A 19,322-nucleotide genomic window follows, 5' to 3' on the forward strand; every position below is an offset into this window, starting at 1 on the left:
AGAACTAAATAATCAACCTATTATTCAACAACAAAAATCTTATTATTAAATAACTTGAATTTTGTAACATCATCGCTCCTAGAACTCTTAAATTTATTTCACTAAAGAAAACTATAAAGTACAACTGTTAGGCTAGTCAAATCAAAATTTCATCGAGAAGTAAAAAAATGGGAGTGATATACATGTGAATATTGACCAAACAATTATATAAGAAAATATTTTATGTATCAATATTAGAAATCATAATCGTTTCCGCTCCTCTCGATAACCAAAAGATCTTTCTTTCCTATGATCTTGATTATAATTTGAGTATCTTTTAATTGAAATAGAATGATATATTCTTATATAATTGGTTGATTTACAATCTGTCGTGTGAGTAATTAAGCTCACAATTTTTCGATAGCGATATTTGAAAAGGTAGCTTAATCATGGAAGCTTTAATTAACTGCTCCAAAAAAAAAAATTCAAGCGATGAAAGCCATGTTGCTCCCACTCCACGCATCCATACAAGAAGCACACTGCACCTATTTAAACCAACCCTGTTGGCCTTTATCCACACATTCCTCAATAGCGTCTCTCCTTCATACATACAGACCTTTTCTCTCTCCCTCTCATCTTTCTGTTTTTCTGGCAATGGAATTGGTTCCCTCTTCTGTCGACTCCAGCTGGTGGATGTTTGCACTCCCTGCAATGTTACAAACCGAAAACTTGTCAAACCCTCTAATCTTGCTCTTTGTCTTGATATCTTTCTTGGTCATTACCTTACTAACTTGGGCTTTCTCGACTGGTGGCCTAGCATGGAAAAATGGCAGGAACCATAAGGGTAGCGTCTCAATCCCTGGTCCAAGAGGCTTACCCTTCTTTGGAAGCCTATTCAGCTTAAGCCGCGGCTTGGCCCATCGCACCCTCGCATGCATGGCGTCGAGCCAAGCCGCTACTCAGCTCATGGCTTTCAGCTTAGGCTCCACACCAGCCATTGTGACATCGGACCCTCAAATTGCTCGTGAAATCTTGACCTCTCCTCACTTCGCTGACCGTCCCATCAAGCTATCGGCTAAAAGCCTCATGTTTAGCCGAGCCATTGGTTTTGCGCCAAATGGGGCTTATTGGCGTCTCATGAGAAGAATTGCATCAACTCATTTATTTGCACCAAGGCGCATCGCTGCTCATGAGCCATGGCGCCAGCTTGATTGTGCTAAAATGTTGAGCGGCATTTATGATGATCAATCCCTCCATGGAGTTGTTTACTTGCGTAAACATCTCCAAGATGCTTCTCTTAATAACATTATGGGTACTGTTTTTGGCAAAAGATATGACTTAATGCAATTTAATGAGGAGGCTAAAGAATTGCAAGAGCTTGTTATTGAAGGGTTTGAACTCTTGGGTGCTTTTAATTGGTCTGATTATCTGCCGTGGCTGAATTACTTTTATGACCCTTTTCGCATCAAAGAACGTTGTTGTCAACTTGTTCCTCGAGTCAAGAAACTGGTTAAGCAAATCATTGAAGAGCATAGAATTAAGAAGCCAAAAAATGTCTTCGATAATGCTGATTTCGTAGATGTTTTGCTTTCTTTGGAGGGTGAAGAGAAACTTGAAGAGGATGATATGGTTGCCGTTTTATGGGTTAGTGTGTGTGTACTAATTTTTCTTTAATTTTTAATGCAGCTTCTTTTTTTTAGCGTTCTGTGCTTACTGTGTTATGGGTTTACTTCGTAATGTGCAGGAAATGATATTTCGTGGCACCGATACTACTGCGCTTTTGACCGAGTGGGTCATGGCAGAGTTGGTTTTGAACCAGGAGATTCAAGCCAAACTGAGCAAGGAGCTGAACTTGGTTGTTGGAAACAGGAGTGTCACGGATGCTGACGTAGCTGACTTACCATACCTTCAGGCTGTGATCAAGGAAACCCTACGTGTACATCCTCCTGGGCCCCTCCTCTCATGGGCACGGTTGTCCACTTCAGATGTACACCTCAGCAATGGCATGGTGGTCCCCGTCAACACAACTGCAATGGTCAACATGTGGGCCATAACCCATGACCCAAGAGTATGGGAGGATGCCTTGGTGTTTAAGCCAGAAAGATTCATGGAGAGTCAAGGTGGTGCTGACGTGGATGTGAGAGGAGGTGACCTCAGGCTTGCACCATTTGGCGCTGGACGTAGGGTTTGTCCTGGTAAGAACCTAGGGCTCGTGACAGTGAGCCTTTGGGTGGCTAAGCTGGTGCACCATTTCGAGTGGGTTCAGGACATGCATAGCCCAGTTGACCTAAGTGAAATGCTGAAACTTTCATGTGAAATGAAGAAACCTCTCTCTGCTGTGGCTATTCCAAGAAATTAACGGTGTTCGACTTTTCTAGGGTTTGGGTTTGATCTGAGGACTTGAATTTAAAATTTCCAGTGCTTAAGTGTGTGTTTCTCGTTTGCTAAAGTATTATGAGATATAATTCTAAATTAAGAATGAAGGTAATTGAGGGAGGGATCCTGTGTTTATGACTGTATAACTATGAAACTGGGTTGTTACTACGTTAAAGTGTCCCTGAGATGACATTAATTGTTATACGTGTTGTTTGTAATTCTGTCTTCCTTTATAATAAATACTGTATGTTTTATTATGTCTTTGGTTGTCCGTTAATAAGTTAATCTGGTCATGAGTTCCACTTTCTACTCCTCGAGTGTATATGTGTCACGTGTGCTTGTGTAAATAGGAAAACAAAAGGAGAATATTTGTGTTTGTTTGCAGGAGAGTATTTATGTATATATTTGAAAGGAGTTTCTTACACGCTTACCTGTCATGATACATAAACACCAAACCTATATAATTACCTTAGTTTGTAAACAATTGATGAGAAAGCGTGTGTATAGTAATTTTGTTTTAAAAATATTTTTGAAATAAATTTAAAATTTTTTATTTTATTTTATTTTTAAAATAATATTTTTTTGTATTTTTAGATCATTTCGATCTACTGATATCAAAATTAATTTTTTTTTAAAAAATAAAAAATTATCTTGATGCATTTTAGATAAAAAAAACACTTTGAAAAATAACTGTAACCACACTTCCAAACACTCTCTGGAATCTAATAGAGCCGGCACTATTGTTCAGAAACCTATATAATTACCTTAATTAATTAGTATTTAAATGAAAATAAATTGTTGGCGACTGTTGTGCACGTGCTAACATGTGAAAGGTGCCCGTACAATTCAAACGGCGCATGTTGGTGGTAGAAACTGCCCTTCTATGGTGTTGTTAGAAGTGTTATCGAGTCCTCTTTCTCTTAGTGAAGTGCGTGTTGGTGAAGATTGGCTGATTTGTTATCGGTGAGTTTTTTTTTCTTTTTTTCTTTGTCCCCAAAAATTACAAGTTGGTCCTTTTTAATTTTGGTATTTCAGCTTCAATCATTGTTCTTTTGATTTCTATATTGTTTTCCTTGACTCTTGTATAAAATTTTTTTTTTTTTTTTAATTTAGTCCTTCAATTCTAATTTATCATATATTTTTTTTTTAATTTGATCTTTATTATTTTGATTTTTAATTTTTTTCTTTTGTCCCTTTATAAAACTTTTATTGGTCTTCAATTTCATCATTCAATCTAAGTTTACAGTGTATTATTTTTTTTAATTTGATCCTTATCTTTTGAATTTTTTTGTTAAAGTTATTTTTCTTTTCAATTTAACCCCTAATAAAAAATTTGTGGTTACCCTTTAATTTATTTTCTATTTTAATTTTTACCCTTATTATTTTAATTATCATTTTTTATTTTAAATATTTTATGTAATTAAGTTTTTTACTAGTTTCATCCAAAAGCACACAAAAAAACCTATATATTTATTTATTACTACAAAAAAAAATTATCCGGCCGTGTCATACATATTTTTTTCCATCATGAAAAAAACACTCACAACAGACGTGCAATTGAGAGAGATAAATCGCATAACAAACCACAAAGAAAAAACACATTATTTAACAAACCACAATAAAATCGTGACCTTGGATAACAAACAAACAAAACGTTCCTCCCATTTGGCACTCTCCTAACCAGAATATAAAGAAATCCTATACATGGATTACAAAAGAGACGTTACCTTCCCGTACTCTCCCTCTCACCACCTATTCACACTCTTCAGCCACAACCAGAAACTGCAAAAGAAAATGTTGCTATATTCTTCGCCGTCTCTTAATTCCTTTCTCTTTAACTCCAATTCCAACTCCAATTTCTTATCGAAAAATCACAAATCGCTAAAGTCCGCTCCTCAAACACTGCGAGTTGTTAACAACAACGATGTGGACGCGTTTACGGAGAAGTCCGGTTACTTGTTCAAGCTTAGTAGCAGCGAAGCAGATTCTTTAAATGATTACGATCTTAAAAAGATCGCTGCGATTTATAAGAGAAAACCGTTCATTTTGCTCCGCAGATTGTTTCAAATCGGTTCCACTTTTGGCAGGTGGTTGGCGGCTCGTTACATTGATAGTATTACTGAGAAATCTGATCTGATGTTCAAGGTTTTAGAATAAATCCTACTTATTCTTATTTTTATTCTAATTTTATTATATTGTGTGCTTATTTTTTATTTTATTTATTTATGCTGCTGTTGTTGTTGTTGCTGGTGGTTTGCAGATTAGAGCTGCAGAGCTTCGACAAATATTGCTTGAACTTGGACCTGTGTGGTTTCTGCGCTTCTTTTTCTATTTTTTTTCCCTCTTATTAAAATTTATGTTAGGATTATTTTCTAAAAAAATAAGTTGAGTTTGTTATTTCTGTGTTCAGGCTTACATAAAAATTGCTCAGGCTGTTTCGTCTCGACCTGTAAGTTGTTTTAATTCATACATACTAATAAATTATGATAGTTTTTTTTTCAATACAGTTGAAGAAAAAGAAAAGGCAGAAAAGTTATCAATTGGCAAGAATTTGAATTAGCATAAATTTGCTGTAGGATTTGATACCACCATCATATCTGGATGAACTATCACTGTTGCAAGATAGAATAGCTCCATTTTCTACAGAAGTTGCTTTAAATACAATAGAACAGGAACTTGGATTACCAATAGACATGATTTTCTCTGAGATTTCGCCGGAGCCTACAGCTGCGGCATCCCTTGGACAGGTTTGTGGTTGATTGTACGGTGTGGGGATTTTATTTTTTTTTTGCAATTGTTAGTTTACTGAAAATGTTCACTACTATTGCTCTTATCTCTTTCTCTCTGTCATTGTGGTGCACAAACAAATAGGTCTACCAAGCAAGGCTTCGTAGTAATGGACAAGTTGTTGCTGTTAAGGTTCAGAGGCCAGGCGTACAAGCTGCTATTTCCCTAGACATCTTAATATTGCATTTTATGGCAGGAGTGGTAAAGAAAGCAGGCAGATTTAATTCTGATCTTCAGGTCCTACTTTTTTTCATGCTAAAAGAGGATAAAGTTTTGTATTCAATATGTCCTGTTGAAGTACTGGTCTTTTTATGAATTCATCTGGAAGTGACTAAGAAATGTGAGTTTGATTTGCAGGCAGTTGTTGATGAGTGGGCATCGAGTCTTTTTCGGGTATGTTTGGATCTCTTTATGCGTAGTTGTGAAGAACTCGTATTTCTGACCACATATTTTGTTTTGATCTCCTTTTACTATGCTGTTTGATTATTGAGAAAGTTGTACGTTTCCTTTGTTAACAAAACTTGCATTATTTATATCTCAATTATACTTTTGTTTGAGGAATATTCTTAGAGATTCATATTGAATACAGGCAAATCACATTGAATGCAGGAGATGGACTATATTAAAGAAGCAAAAAATGGACTAAAGTTTAGGTAAGCAAACAATAACAAAAAAATCTGGAATACATTTGTGTATTTTTGTTTTCTTTATTTTTGTTGTCTAAAATGCTCCATCACATCTAGTTATACACTAACAACGATTATGCTATATGCTTAAACAGAAAGCTGTATGGTGGTATAGAAGATGTCTTGGTTCCATATATGTATTTGGAGAACACAACTCGTAAGGTCCTTGTAATGGAATGGGTTGAGGTACTTAATATGTTCGTAGCTGTCATTTATTCATCTTTATGAATCTCATGCCAAACTCTAGGAAGAAGGGTGTCAAATCACCAAATAACGATGTAGTATTGTGTTTGCTTTGCAATCAAGAGATAGATTCAAATGGAATTAACTTTAACATATTGTTATTTCCCTTATTCCTTTAATGGAATGAAGTAATGAAAATTTTTAACCAGTTGTTGCAATTAGGGGTCTCATTCCTATACAACTCCTTAGAATTTTGTTTCCAGTAAACTCCTCCAAAAGATCAAGTTACCAGTAGAACTCTTTCTTTTTTAAGATGCTCTATATACCATCATGTATTTTTTACATGCAAAAGATTTTCTCATGTTTCTTCTTCTCCTTTTCTTTTGTGCTTTTTGTAGGGGAAAAAGTTGTCTGAAGTGAAGGATCTTTACTTGGTTGAGGTGATATATAAGAAACTGAGAGCAGCCTGTCTTTCTTGAACAATTCATCTGTATGACATTTATTATTTGCCTAGTGGCTGAGTTGAATGACTTTCCTTTGCTGACTAGGTAGGAGTTTACTGCTCGTTTAATCAACTTCTGGAGTACGGATTCTATCATGCCGATCCACATCCTGGAAACCTTCTTCGAACATACAATGGGAAATTAGCTTATATTGGTATTGTTTTAAAGTTAAAATACTATGGCATGTGACTTCAGCCTTTTTCTCGTATTAATCAAGTATAAAGTTTCACGAAAACCTTCAATCTGAACCTCATCCTGGCTACATTCTGCGAAATTCTGAACTATATATCATCTTGCTTCTTGGTCAGCACTGTCTGCTCTTATTATCTTTTGTTTTTGTTGGATTTTTGTTCAAACTTCTATGCCCAATCATTTTGCTTGTATTCCTGGAACTGCACGGCTTAAATACCATAAATTAACTTTCAGTATATCTTGCAAACAGATTTTGGTATGATGGGTGAATTTAACCAAGAATTCCGTGATGGATTTATTGAAGCTTGTCTTCATCTTGTAAACCGTGATTTTGATGCGCTGGCCAAGGATTTTGTAACACTTGGGTATTTTTTCTATCTCCTTTCTGCCAATAGCTAATGAGCTCATTCTCATTGTTGTTGTTATTTACAAGTTTGAATTACGCTTGCTTGCAGATTTCTTCCGCCAACTTCAGATAAGGAGGGGGTTACAAAAGCTTTAACAGGTACCTTTTATTATGTCTGCATAGGCCTGGGTTTCCCAGTAATTCCAATTATTATGTCTCCAAAACAAATGTCTACAAAAGCTTTAAATGGTCATGACATCATTTATAATGTTTGTGGTATAGGTGTTTTCCAAAATGCTGTTGCTAAAGGAGTCAGCAATATAAGTTTTGGAGACCTTTTGGGAAATTTGGGAACTACCATGTGAGCATCTTGAGTCCAACTATGTTTGCAGGATATATGCTTTATGAATGTTAAACAGTGAGTGGACCATGTTATTGAGAGAAACACTAATGTGGTTCAACATATATTTTATCGGTTTCTTTTCTTTTCCTTTCCTTTTTTTTTCTTAGAAACCAATACTTTGGCTGGGAATTGTTAAATAAATGTACTCAGGAAGTTGGCTATTTTGCAATTGCCAAATTAAAATGCTTAATCTGGCAAATTAAAGAAAGGAAGAAAATGCATACCCTATAAGGCATTATGATGCTGAGAGTTGTCATCACAAAATGGTTTTTGTAGCATTGATACATGCTACCTTTGTTGTCGATATGCTGCCACCATGTTACAACTTTTCACGTATTTTTTCTCCTTGTAATTGGATTTCTTGAGATCTCTGAGTTTATGTACATTTGTTGTCGATATGCTGCCACCATGCTACAACTTTTCACGTATTTTTTCTCCTTGTAATTGGATTTCTTGAGATCTCTGAGTTTATGTAATGCTGTGTGCCTCTGATGATTGTTTATTTCACTTGTTTACTCATCTAGACCTGAATTGAATTAATAAATTCTCTACAAATTTTGTTTGTAAAATCTCAACAATGATACAGTGACTGAACCAGAAACATAAAATCGTATCTGTATGTTACATATATTGATAACTATATTATTTTAAGTTTTCTTTGAGTTTCAATTAATTATTTTTATTTATTCACAGGTACAAGCTCAAATTTCAAATTCCTTCATATTTTTCTCTTGTCATCCGGAGGTAGTCATGCTTTTCTTTGCTACTTTAACTGACATATTTCACTTTGCATTATTTTCCATTGTTCAAGATTGTTGATATGTCTCTTTTTATTTAATATCTATATTGCCTACTTAAAATCTTTACTCTTTTTTGGCCTTTAGTGTTGCAGTTTTGGAAGGCATTGCTATCGGTTTTGATCCAAATTACAAAGTTTTGGGTAGCACATATCCGTGGATTGCTAGAAAAGTACTGACGGACAGCTCACCACAGTTGAGGTCATCTTTGCAAGCTCTTCTTTATGAGGTGGCTGTAATAAGTAATTTATATTTTTTGATTTGCAAGTTTTATCCTGTGTTTTATTTCATTCATTTCCTTTCTCAAGCTGTTGGTGTATATACTTGATATTGAAATATATTAATTTCTGCTTCTAACCATTTTCTTTGCAGAAAGGTGTTTTCAGAATTGATCGTCTAGAGTCACTGCTTTCAGAGGTGAGATTATCCATTTTTCTCTTCACCTCAGTAATAGTATCACAGGAACCTTTTTTGGGTTGATTTGAAATATAACTACCAAGTTGAGAAGTTTAGATTTGAACCCCTTCAACTGTCAAAACTTTTTGCGATAGGATTCCAGCCATTGTTTTACCATTGCGGTTATAATACAAATTGAAATTGGAGGAGTCCAAATTAAAGTGGTTCGTTTGAATGAGGGGTGTAATCCAAATTGACCCATAGCTAACATGATGTAAGTTGATATGTACCATTAACTTCATTCCCGCTCACTTTAGTTGTATTCAACTTGATTGTCAGTGCCAAATGGCCACTGGTTTTGCAGCAGAAAAATGTTGTCATCTCACTCTGTGTTACAACAAAGCTACTAATGGTTTCAGGTTGTAATACTCCCTTTTTTTCCTACCTTGATTTCATGGCCTTGGGAAATATTTTTCAACAAATTGGCTGCTGTTTGTTATGCTATTATAATAGGTCACTGAAACTCAGAATTGTTTTTGGTGGCTACCAGATCCCTCCTTTCAGCAATCACGCTTTGGGAACTTAGCATTTTTTATTTTATTTAATATTTTAATCTCTTTGGTGATAGTAAATGAGCATATCCAGCTAAACATCACAATAAATCTTTTTGTTTCTTTATTCTCTCTCTTCTGATATTTTATTTTCATAAAATTAATGTGCTCATAATTTTAAACAAATTCTGGCAGTCCCTTCGTGCCAGAACAGAGAAGGCCTTGGTTAAAAGCCAATTAGAGGACAATGACTCCAAAGTGGCTGTCAAGCAAATCCTTTCCTTCACGTTAACAGAGAAGGTCTCTCTCTCCCTCTCTCCCTCCGAGGTGTTTAATTTTAATGTATTTTAAATCTTTGATTGGATGTATTGGCAGGGTGCCTTTGTGAGGGAAATACTCCTTCAAGAAATTGCCAAGGCAAGTGTTCTGGTTTTGTTCATGTCAGGTCTATGGTTAGTGACTGTGAGTTGTTGTTGTCAAAATTATCAGCAATAATAAATGTTATGTTCTATTGCTCTCTTTGCTTTTCTAGATTTTAAATTGCCTTTTTTTTAAATGTGTGCAGGGTTTGGATGCATTTGGGCTAGCAACTCTTGATTATTTAACTTCTATGGCTAACACAAGCATTCCTTTTGCTGCTTCCTCTTCCTCTTCAATGACTGAAGAAGACATGATGAACTTGAGAACCTTCCGCCGGCTTATGTTAATCCTTTCAGGTTTCCAAAAGAATGGAGGCTCGCCCGTGGTAAGATCTTGCGCTTATTTTGTTAGAAAGAGTTTGGTACACTCATTTTCTGTACAAGGGAAAGTAAGAAATGTGCCTAAGCTATTCTTTTGGATGTGGTTTTGTGAAGTCCAACCATCCACCATAAATCAAAACTTTAGAATACAATAGTATATGAATATGAATTATTGGATGCAAATCCTCCTCTTATTATTAATGCTCACTTGAATGCATAAATGTATTTGTTTGGAAGGCTATTTAAAATTGATGTTTGACTTGTTATCACTAAAAACTCACTTTTTGTAGTCATCCACCACCAAGCTCAAGGAAAATTATATCTTCTGCATTGTGACTCATGAGTGTTCTGCAGGAAACTGTAGAACCTGCTTCATGATTTAATCTGACTGGGTACGTTGTGGCTTTTTAGATGTGTTTAAAGTTGGTGATATTGCCATGTAGGGGTAGATTAGCTCTGTAAAAGGATAATGAAATTCTTTGAATGGAGCTTTTACTTGCATTTTATGCTAAAATTAACTAGAAGACGACGCCCATTCTTCCACTATTGTCTCTCCTGTATGAAAATTTTGAAGGAAAAAAAAGAAGTTCAATGTATCAACTATTTCTTCTTCTTTTTCTGAGAAAATGTGTCGATGTTTGAAGATCACGCTTTCAATGTGTGTAAGTAGCGTCTTCCACAAGGCAATAATTTTAACATTTCTATTTTGGCTTATAATCTAGTCTACCTGTGCTGTAACATATGTTACTATCTTGTAGGAACTGAAAAGGACCGTCCCATCCAAGAATCAAAACATGCACTCGGAGGAAGCATCACTTATCTTTTATCAATTTCCATCAGCTGAGGAGATTCTGCCCATCCTTTCTGTTATCCCTGAGGTAAGCTCTGATCTATTCATACATAGATACAACGCGCACGCCCAAAGACGCAAAGGCAAATATTAATATTGGCAGACACGTAAATTACCACACAATCACTGAGAATTGTTTGAAATTGGGTTATACTTTAATAAGATTATCGAGATTAAATTGTTAGACCTGAAACAATCTGTCTCTCGCATAGATGAGGGCTTGTTAGAGAAGACTTTCATTTGAAGTCCAAAGTTATATGCCAGTTATATTGTGGCATCTGAAGGGTTTTTTTTTCTTTTTTTGGATAAAAGAACTTAAATAACTGGTATACTGACTAAACTTGTTAAAAACACGTGGCAGCTTCCACCAGAATTGCAGCAGCAGTTACTTCTCTTGCCAGCTGATCTGGCTGGAAGGTTGATTTCCCGTGTCACTGCCAGGACCATCAGGAGGGTGTTTCTTTGATTTCAATTTAATTCAGGGAAAGCGTGAGGAGATACCCGTATGTTTTTCTCGTCTCTGACAGCTACTTTAACAGAAAATTAAACCACATAAAAAAACTTGCGAGATAGAAGATGGCTGATATTCTTGAAAACATTGTTCCCGTCAGATCCTGCTGCGATTGACTCACACATTACCTGAAAATTGGGTAAAATTCTAGCACTGTTGCATTCTTTTTATAAAGGAAAAAAAGTCAGAAAATGTTCCAAAATCATTGAATCTGAATCGGAAAGCCAAAACTAGTTACATACGTGAGATTTTGAAATAAAGGAACTCTCCATTCAAAATGGCATTCTGTACAGATTTGTTTTTTGGAATTCACCAGTTCGTTTCGTTTTATTGCTAAGTCTGATGGTGAAAGCTTGACGTTGGCGTTCCCTTGGCATTTAAGTGTGACAAACAGAATATAGAGTAATACTCTAATTTTTTGAATAGGGAATCGAAGCAAAATAAAGCAGATGAAAAATACACATGTATTTTTGTGATTTCACGGTACTGTTTATTTTTGCATGTTAAGAGTTTTTTTTGAAAAAAATTAACTTTTTTTTTTAAATTTAAATTAATTTTTTTTTAATGTTTTTATAATATTTTAATATGTTGGTGTCAAAAATAATTTTAAAATATTTCCCTTCTCTTTCATTTTTTTGAAATTCATGAAGCGAAACCTTAAAAACCTAGAATACAAGGAAACACAGGTCTTTGCTCCCCGTCATTCCCAACCAAACCTCTGGTTTTTACAGTAAGAGAAGGATAAGAGTCTAGACATATCTTTGATTTCCTCTTCCTCGTGTGAACAGCAGACGTAGCTTCTTCAATCTCCTCGGATTACGAGATGAGAATATATGTATTTTGACTCAAAGGTTTTTTTTTTTTCCCGGTTAAACAGGTTATTTTAATATTTTTTTAAATTAAAAATTCATAATATAAATGAAAAAATTTATCAAAGCATCTAAAATTTCATGATAACCATTAATATAAATAAACAAAATAAAAAAGTTGTTAATAATAACTAAAAAAAAAATTGAAAAAAGTGAGATGGATATAGATTAAAATATTTATTTATTTGTGTTAATTAAATTTTTTTATTAAAATTAATAAAAGATAATAAAAATAGAAATAGAAACATATAAAAATGAGTGAATAAAAAAAATATTATGTAATATTGGACATATCAAAAATATTATTTCAAAAAAAATACTTTTTTATAAAATAAAGTTTGTCTGTACAAAATAATCAATAAAATTAAACACAAAACAAAATATTTTTTAAAAAAAACACTATTCAAAAAAACTTGGAAACCTCATTGTATAGGTTATGAGATCGGGATAAATTGAAAATAACTACAACCAACATTTTAAAAAAATTGATGCAGAATGATGAACCCGTAAAAGAAAATGAGGAAAAAAAAAAGAAATCCCAAACCATATTAACTCTTAAAACTTGTGATCCGTGTAATTAAATTGGATGCATGACAAATAAAAAAACCAAAAAGTCTAATCCCTAACAAATCAAACACTAAATAATGAAACTAGAGAAAAATCTATAAAATAAAAAATTATAATTAAAAGAATGAGGCTGTGAATCAAAATTTTAAAAAAAAATTAGAGGGTATAAAAGAAACTAATATTAGAGTGTTAAATTGAAAAGAAAAAACTTTAACAAAAAAAAATCAAAAGAGTAAGGGTAAAATTGAAAGAAAAAAAATAACATGAACTTTGATTTAAGGACGAAATTGAAAACAACAAAACTTTAACAAAAGAGTTAGGGAAATAAATTGAAAATCAAAAGAATAAGAACAACATTGGAAATGACAAATTGTAATTCAATGATGAAATTGAAAAGATCAAAAAGTTTTTCAAAATGGTCAAGGACTAAAATAAACGATAAAAAAACATAAGGATTAAAATTGAGAAACAAACGAAAAGAGATCTGATGCGCACTTTTGCTGGGAGAGAGAGAAAAGCAGAAAAAAAAAAAAGAAATGATCACCGACGATAAACCATCCACCAAGTATCACCGCGTGTAGCACCATGAGAAAGAAGACAAGATGGTGTTTTCGATGATATGACGGGACAACATATTTGGCCATGGGGATACACCAAAAGCGACGCTCAAAAGACATGAACACATCCCACGCTCTATCTACTCTTTGATTTAAAAATTAACTAATTAGAGTAAAATGTCCAAAACCCCTCTCGTTATCCAAAAGACAAAAACATCACTGGACTCTTTTCTTATTTTTTTCGTGATTGCAAGGGCAGAAAGACCCTTTCATAATAGAAGAAATGCAAAGGCATGAATATCCTTGGCAAGCAATTCAATTTTTTTGAGCTCAAGGGTAAATAAGTAATTATATTATTTTTTTAAAGGAAAAGAAAAGATGATAGCAACCTCTGGCAATTCTTTTAATGACAAAATTCTCTTGAAAAAACAAAATTGATGTTAGGCTGTCATGATGCACAATGTACTATGTATTTGGAAAGAATTGTGGTAACAATAACAATTAAAATGATATTCACTTGAAAATAAATCAAAATAAAACTTTTCGCCATGTCTGTTTTGTTGAAAGATTTTGGTTAAAAAAAAAATAGATGTTTTCCGACTTTAGGCATGACAAGGCATTAACCATAGCCACACCCACACCGACATTGCAGGCATGCCAAAAAGAGAGGGAATCAATGTGCAAAATAACGCGACAAAGCCATCACGCTCATTGCACTGTGCAAAACCAGAAAGATGAACCAAGCTAAGCAACCGACAAAAGAAGGACAATAAATAACATGAAGCAGCCATTACACTCTTAAATGCCAAGCATGATCTCCTCCGTCAACCACCGGCACATTCATCTTCAATGCAAGAAAACACACAAGCTGAAAACAGGCAAACTTCTCAAGCAAAGAACATAACACATCAAGCAGTCCCCCGTCAGCTTCAGATCCAGTCTGCATCCACCTGTCATAATCCCTAATATCTGCAGCCTTATTGTTCTATAACCATACAATGCTCAACATGAAGGAAAAACCAACACCCTCAAAAAAACAGCAGGGGAGACAACCAGTGATCAAAGCTCAAACCAGTTTCAGTCCCCTGAACAAACACGAGCTCATGAGCAATATTCAACAAACAATCGCGAGTCATCATAGAAACACACAATGTCGATGAACAAACAGGAAAAGAAAAGGGCAAACATCATCGTAAGCAACAATGTGGAAAATCAACCATGAAAATTACTGGGAAAAAAATGCCCAAGTTGAGCACAAAAGAGCCTGCCCAATGGGAAACAACAACAATAGAAAAAGCTTATATAAGAGGCTTATAGAAATATTACACCCTAATTTTGATGAAATATATACAGCAAAATAAACATATAATAAAACAATAAACGTAGCTGGAAAGGGCCACGAGGACCAAACACGGAAACAAACCGAAAGAACCAGACCGATAAAGAAGTCATCAACTCCCAGCCATTCCGAAAGAAGTCGCCACTGCCAAGCCATATGAGAAAACAAACCGATAAAAATTGAAAATTGATGCCAAGCCGTACATAAAGCTTTTGAGAGCCAGAGATGATCGAGCCAACAATGATCAGGAAAACGAAGAGATGAGAGGCGAGATTTGTGAATTCCACTGCTTGAGTACACTGTGTCATGCCTCCCAGGTCACAGTGAAAGTCTGACGTTTTAGCTTTTGTTATAATGATGGGAAAATAAAAAAAAAATCTTTGTTTTTTTTCCCAGTTTGGAAAAATACATTATTTAGACACCAAGTTCTTTTTTTCATTTTTCTTAGAAAAATAGAGCATTGATCCATCATTGAACGTGGTCTAGAATTTCTAGTTCAAATGCAATATTTTTCTATCTAAAAAATTACTATGTTAGTTTTTCAATTTTACAAATTTATAACGATTTTTGAAAACACGGTTTAGAATCTTTAAAATATGTTTTTTAAACTTGATATGAATTTAAGAAATTAAAAAAAAAAACTAGTTTTTTTAGAGAGAAATATTGCATTTGAACAAGAGAAATATTGCATCTGAACCAATAATCCATGGAACGATTATCCGAACTGTAAACCCAAAGCAAGTAACTGCCTGTGGATATTAGCTCTTACTGTCTTACAGGAGAATTTCATCAACACCTCTGTAGTAAACACTGGACAAATTAAAACGAAGAAAATTCAGGCAGGTCGAGAGGAAAAATGTCAGTTGAACGTCTTCTTTTTGCCTCTTAAATACTTCTCGATTTGTTCAAGCACCTGCCAAAATTTAAGTTGAGATTAGAAAAAAAACATCATCGGAAATTTATGTTCCTTATTTCTTCTGTACAGCCTTGATGAGTTAGAGCACAAATAGAACCTCAATTGCTATTATGGTTGGCGTGAGATGGGAGACATCCTCTTCCAAATCATCAGCAAGCTCTGTAAACAAGAATGACATGTAGACCCATTTTCCCCCCTCAAACTCAATCGAATAGAAGATTTAATGAAAGGGAAAGAAAAGAGTCATTCAGCATGTAAATGGAGCACATACTTGAAAGCGAAACAGTAACATCAGCGCTGGAACACTTCTCTACTCGCTTTTCCAAAAGAGTAGACAATCTCATCAAAGCCTGTGAGGATGTTAAAGAGGGATGCGTTAGAACTAATAATTATATCTTAAAGACACTCAATCCTACCAACTACTCACTCTAGAGTTAGTGGAAGGATGTTCAGAATGGCAGAAACTACACCACCTTTGTGTAAGGATCCCCAGAATCGAAGTCCAAAAGAGGACGGGAATCAGTTCCTACAGCAGCAATTCTCCTTGCAAGGGCATCCAGAGGTACATCTAAAAAGACAGTGATGCCTTTCCTCATGTATTCCCTTAAAATCCAGGAAACAGTGGATTGTTAATTCAAATGAGAGTATAAGGTTGTATGATTAGAGACCAAAGCAAAGATTATACCGATGATTCCAGCATACCAATTGATTGGATGAAGGACTGCACCGTCGCCGGTAGCAACAACTTGCTGAGACTTTAAAGACAACTCTTGCAACGCCTTACTCTGTGAAAAAACAGTGCAAGCAGTTACTTTGTTATACAATGAATAATATACTATAAAAAAAAATTCCGATTGCACTTGATATTGAAGTTATTAATGACGAAGATACTGCTATCAGGACAAACTAAGGTATTATCCAGAAATGCATTTGTGAAAAATTAGAACAGAAGATTCTTTCACTTGAACCAATTCCATGACAGATATGATGTATCAAAATTCAAGATGTTCATGGAATAAGTTTTTTTAGTGTTTGGATAATAATTAATAAAAAATATTAAAGAGCACAATTTTTTTCGTCTTAGCTCAAGAAATACTGAATTAATGATAAAAATCTAAGTACATGTAAAAAAAGTCTTAATTGACGGAGCTTAAAGATCTTTTGATGATAAAGTTAATAATTTTAAAAAAAAAACAATAAATAAAAAAATAATAACTTTAAATTCCAAGAATAAGAGTGTTTGTTCTTGTTTTTTAGGATAATTAATAATCTAAAATATATATAAGTTTTTAGAGTATAAAAAGTTTTGAACATTTTACCTGGATGGTTTAAAGAGTATTTATAACCTCTAAATCTTATCATCTTCAAGGAAAGAAAAGGACCGGAAAGTCCTTTGCTTTTAATGGCATTAATGATGGATAAATATCATTTACATATCATAAATGAGAAATAAATATCTCTTACAAGTCATTAATGAAATGGTAAGTGTGGGAGAACTCTTAAGAGACCTTTTATACACATCTATAAATATAAAGAAATCATCACCTCTCACATAAAAAATCATGTAATTAATCTAAAAATAAAGCAACATGGTCCTAGATTTCTAAGACTAATTGGATATGATACGTAAAAGAACTCATATAAAAATGGTATGATTGTTCTTCAAATTCATAGAACAACAAAAGTGATGTTTTATATTTTTAAATTATTTTAGTGTATTAATATTAAAAATAATATTTTTTTAAAAAATAAATATTAATTTAATATATTTTTAAATAAAAAATACTTTAAAAACATAAATCATAATCCCAGCAGATACTCATGTGTCAAGACAACTAAGTATCTTGATGCGAATATCCCGAGTCTCAAAAATTTTCCGCTTCCCCTTATAACCCTCCCCCCTGAATGGTTACTAAGCCAGGCAACCAAAAGTACACTGCAGAGGAGATGATAAGGACATTGTTTACATGCAAACAAACCTCATTGTCTCTGAACACACTCTCACCATGCTTCTGAAATATTTGAGCCACTGAGATTTCTCCAACAGCTTGTTCTACGCAGGTGTCACTGGAAAACCAGCAAGAATTTACAAATCTATGCAAAACAAGAATGATAGAAGTACAAAGTGCCAATCTAGTAAAATCTATTTTCTTCATGATGCCTGGCAAACCCAATGCAAACAACTTATACTGGCAATTCACAAAGTAATAACCCAATCATGAGAGTCCGAGCTAGATTTACTCGAGGGAAATAAATGTAGATATGGCAGAGGTAGTCAAGGAACAAACCTATCTACAAAAGCATAACCAAGAGCCTCCGACAAAACCTTGCCGACGGTTGTTTTTCCACATCCCATCATTCCTGCGTTTACACACTATATCGAGTTAAAAAGGAAAAGGGCTGTATCCCGGCCCCGGAAAGGAGTTCGAATTTAGAGAGGGAGCTAACCAATCAGAAATATACAGCAGCTATTTAAGCATGGGGCAAGCTCTTTCGCCTTTTTCTGCAATAATACAGCAATCCAATCATACAAATTCCAAGAAGTCTTAAGTCAGTCAGCTCAATGTCTAGCTAGGTCTCAAAGTTAGATACCATTTACTGCTGCCTACATATAGAATTCCTAAATCATCATTTCCACAACATAAAATATTTAATTTGTCAAGCTCCATGCACAGGCTCAGAGAACATCCCTTACCTTCAACAACCTTTCATCGAAAAATGCATAAAGATCTCCTGATTCCATTCTAGGAGCTACAAAACACGCAGGGTCAAGAAGAAAAGTCATAAAAGACAGCTTAATCTGGTATATTTTACAGATACGAGAATAACATTTATGGAACTAATCGACAAACAAAGCAAGTACTTCTACACAACACAGACACAAAATAGCTAAAACAAATTCCACATTCTCAAACAGTACTCCAATCTCTTCAGTGAAATACAACTCAAGTTAATGCCACTGTAGAATTAAATCATGTTGTCTATATATACACTGAAAATATGTGAAGTAAGTTAGAATGCTACTGTCATAGTTAATCATGCATCTTCTTGCCATGCGGCATTGTATGAGTATTAGAGGAGGATGGCAAAATCTGTAAGAAATAATGTAACTGGTGCAAAGTTGCAGTTCTTTGGGCTGCATCCACGTCGAGCACTGGTACTGTTGATCAGCATCATTGATTCATTGTGTCTTGCAATGGAAAACGACAATCACGTGAACGCCACAAATAAAGAAGTTTTTTTGCTGTGTTCTCAATTTCAAATCTTTTGATAAATGTTTATCATCACTCCTTTGATAAATGCATTGTGAGCATATTAATTTGCTTGTGTAATTACAGCAACAAGGGTGCTCTAACTCGTTTAGAGCTCAAGTCACGCATGATAATTGATGATGGAAAAAGAAAATGAGGTATGATTGTTGTGAATTTGGTTAGAGTTGCATTTTGCTGCAACTTGAATATTTAAATTTATTACTCGAAAAGATATGAATTTTTTAAAAAAAAAATTAGAGTGATTTTTAAAAAAACAAGACCTAGACTAAGAAAGAAACTACATTTTCTTTCATGAAATATATCCTAGATTTCAAATCTATGCACAAAACCATTAAGATCTTTCATGAATTATAAAATAAAAATCCATACATTATATTAAAAATTAAAATTACAATTCTATTAAATAAAATAAAATAAGAAATAGTTAAAAAAGAACTGTGTGGTCAAATTGAAAAGGATGGTACTGAATACTCTAGGGGTCTATTGAAATTGACGGTTGCAT

The 19,322-nt window shown here is 34.1% G+C and overlaps 3 protein-coding genes across 4 annotated transcripts; 2 read left to right on the forward strand and 1 right to left on the reverse strand.

Moving 5' to 3' along the window:
- Positions 1–560: 560 nt before the first annotated feature.
- Positions 561–2,612, forward strand: LOC7480731 (cytochrome P450 78A7). The gene is made up of 2 exons (XM_002300850.4): positions 561–1,623; positions 1,724–2,612. Exons 1-2 carry the CDS (start codon positions 634–636, stop codon positions 2,336–2,338), a joined length of 1,605 nt encoding a protein of 534 aa, XP_002300886.2. The 5' UTR covers positions 561–633; the 3' UTR covers positions 2,339–2,612.
- Positions 2,613–4,016: 1,404 nt separating this feature from the next.
- LOC7468744 (uncharacterized aarF domain-containing protein kinase At1g71810, chloroplastic) lies at positions 4,017–11,592 on the forward strand. 2 transcript variants are annotated; one of them, XM_024595778.2, is made up of 21 exons: positions 4,024–4,500; positions 4,616–4,660; positions 4,766–4,804; positions 4,932–5,102; positions 5,227–5,379; positions 5,500–5,535; positions 5,752–5,795; positions 5,924–6,014; positions 6,410–6,451; positions 6,560–6,668; positions 6,957–7,071; positions 7,162–7,211; positions 7,335–7,413; positions 8,149–8,199; positions 8,340–8,481; positions 8,625–8,669; positions 9,395–9,499; positions 9,575–9,616; positions 9,765–9,944; positions 10,698–10,817; positions 11,151–11,592. In XM_024595778.2, the coding sequence occupies exons 1-21, from the start codon at positions 4,060–4,062 to the stop codon at positions 11,253–11,255; spliced, it is 2,205 nt and encodes a 734-aa protein (XP_024451546.2). In that variant the 5' UTR covers positions 4,024–4,059; the 3' UTR covers positions 11,256–11,592. The 2 variants fall into 2 exon arrangements, with proteins under 2 accessions (XP_024451548.2, XP_024451546.2); XM_024595780.2 differs by lacking the exons at positions 10,698–10,817; positions 11,151–11,592 and having other exon boundaries at positions 4,017–4,500; positions 9,575–9,651; positions 9,765–9,935.
- A 2,906-nt stretch (positions 11,593–14,498) lies between these two features.
- Positions 14,499–18,939, reverse strand: LOC7468745 (shikimate kinase 3, chloroplastic). The gene is made up of 10 exons (XM_002302112.4): positions 18,573–18,939; positions 18,244–18,299; positions 17,997–18,051; positions 17,837–17,909; positions 17,528–17,615; positions 16,251–16,333; positions 16,022–16,151; positions 15,820–15,898; positions 15,646–15,707; positions 14,499–15,545 (listed from the first exon to the last, which is right to left on the reverse strand). The coding sequence occupies exons 1-10, from the start codon at positions 18,688–18,690 to the stop codon at positions 15,492–15,494; spliced, it is 798 nt and encodes a 265-aa protein (XP_002302148.2). The 5' UTR covers positions 18,691–18,939; the 3' UTR covers positions 14,499–15,491.
- Positions 18,940–19,322: the final 383 nt, after the last annotated feature.

Source organism: Populus trichocarpa, chromosome 2 (genome assembly GCF_000002775.5).
Source record: "Populus trichocarpa isolate Nisqually-1 chromosome 2, P.trichocarpa_v4.1, whole genome shotgun sequence".
NCBI lineage: Eukaryota > Viridiplantae > Streptophyta > Magnoliopsida > Malpighiales > Salicaceae > Populus > Populus trichocarpa.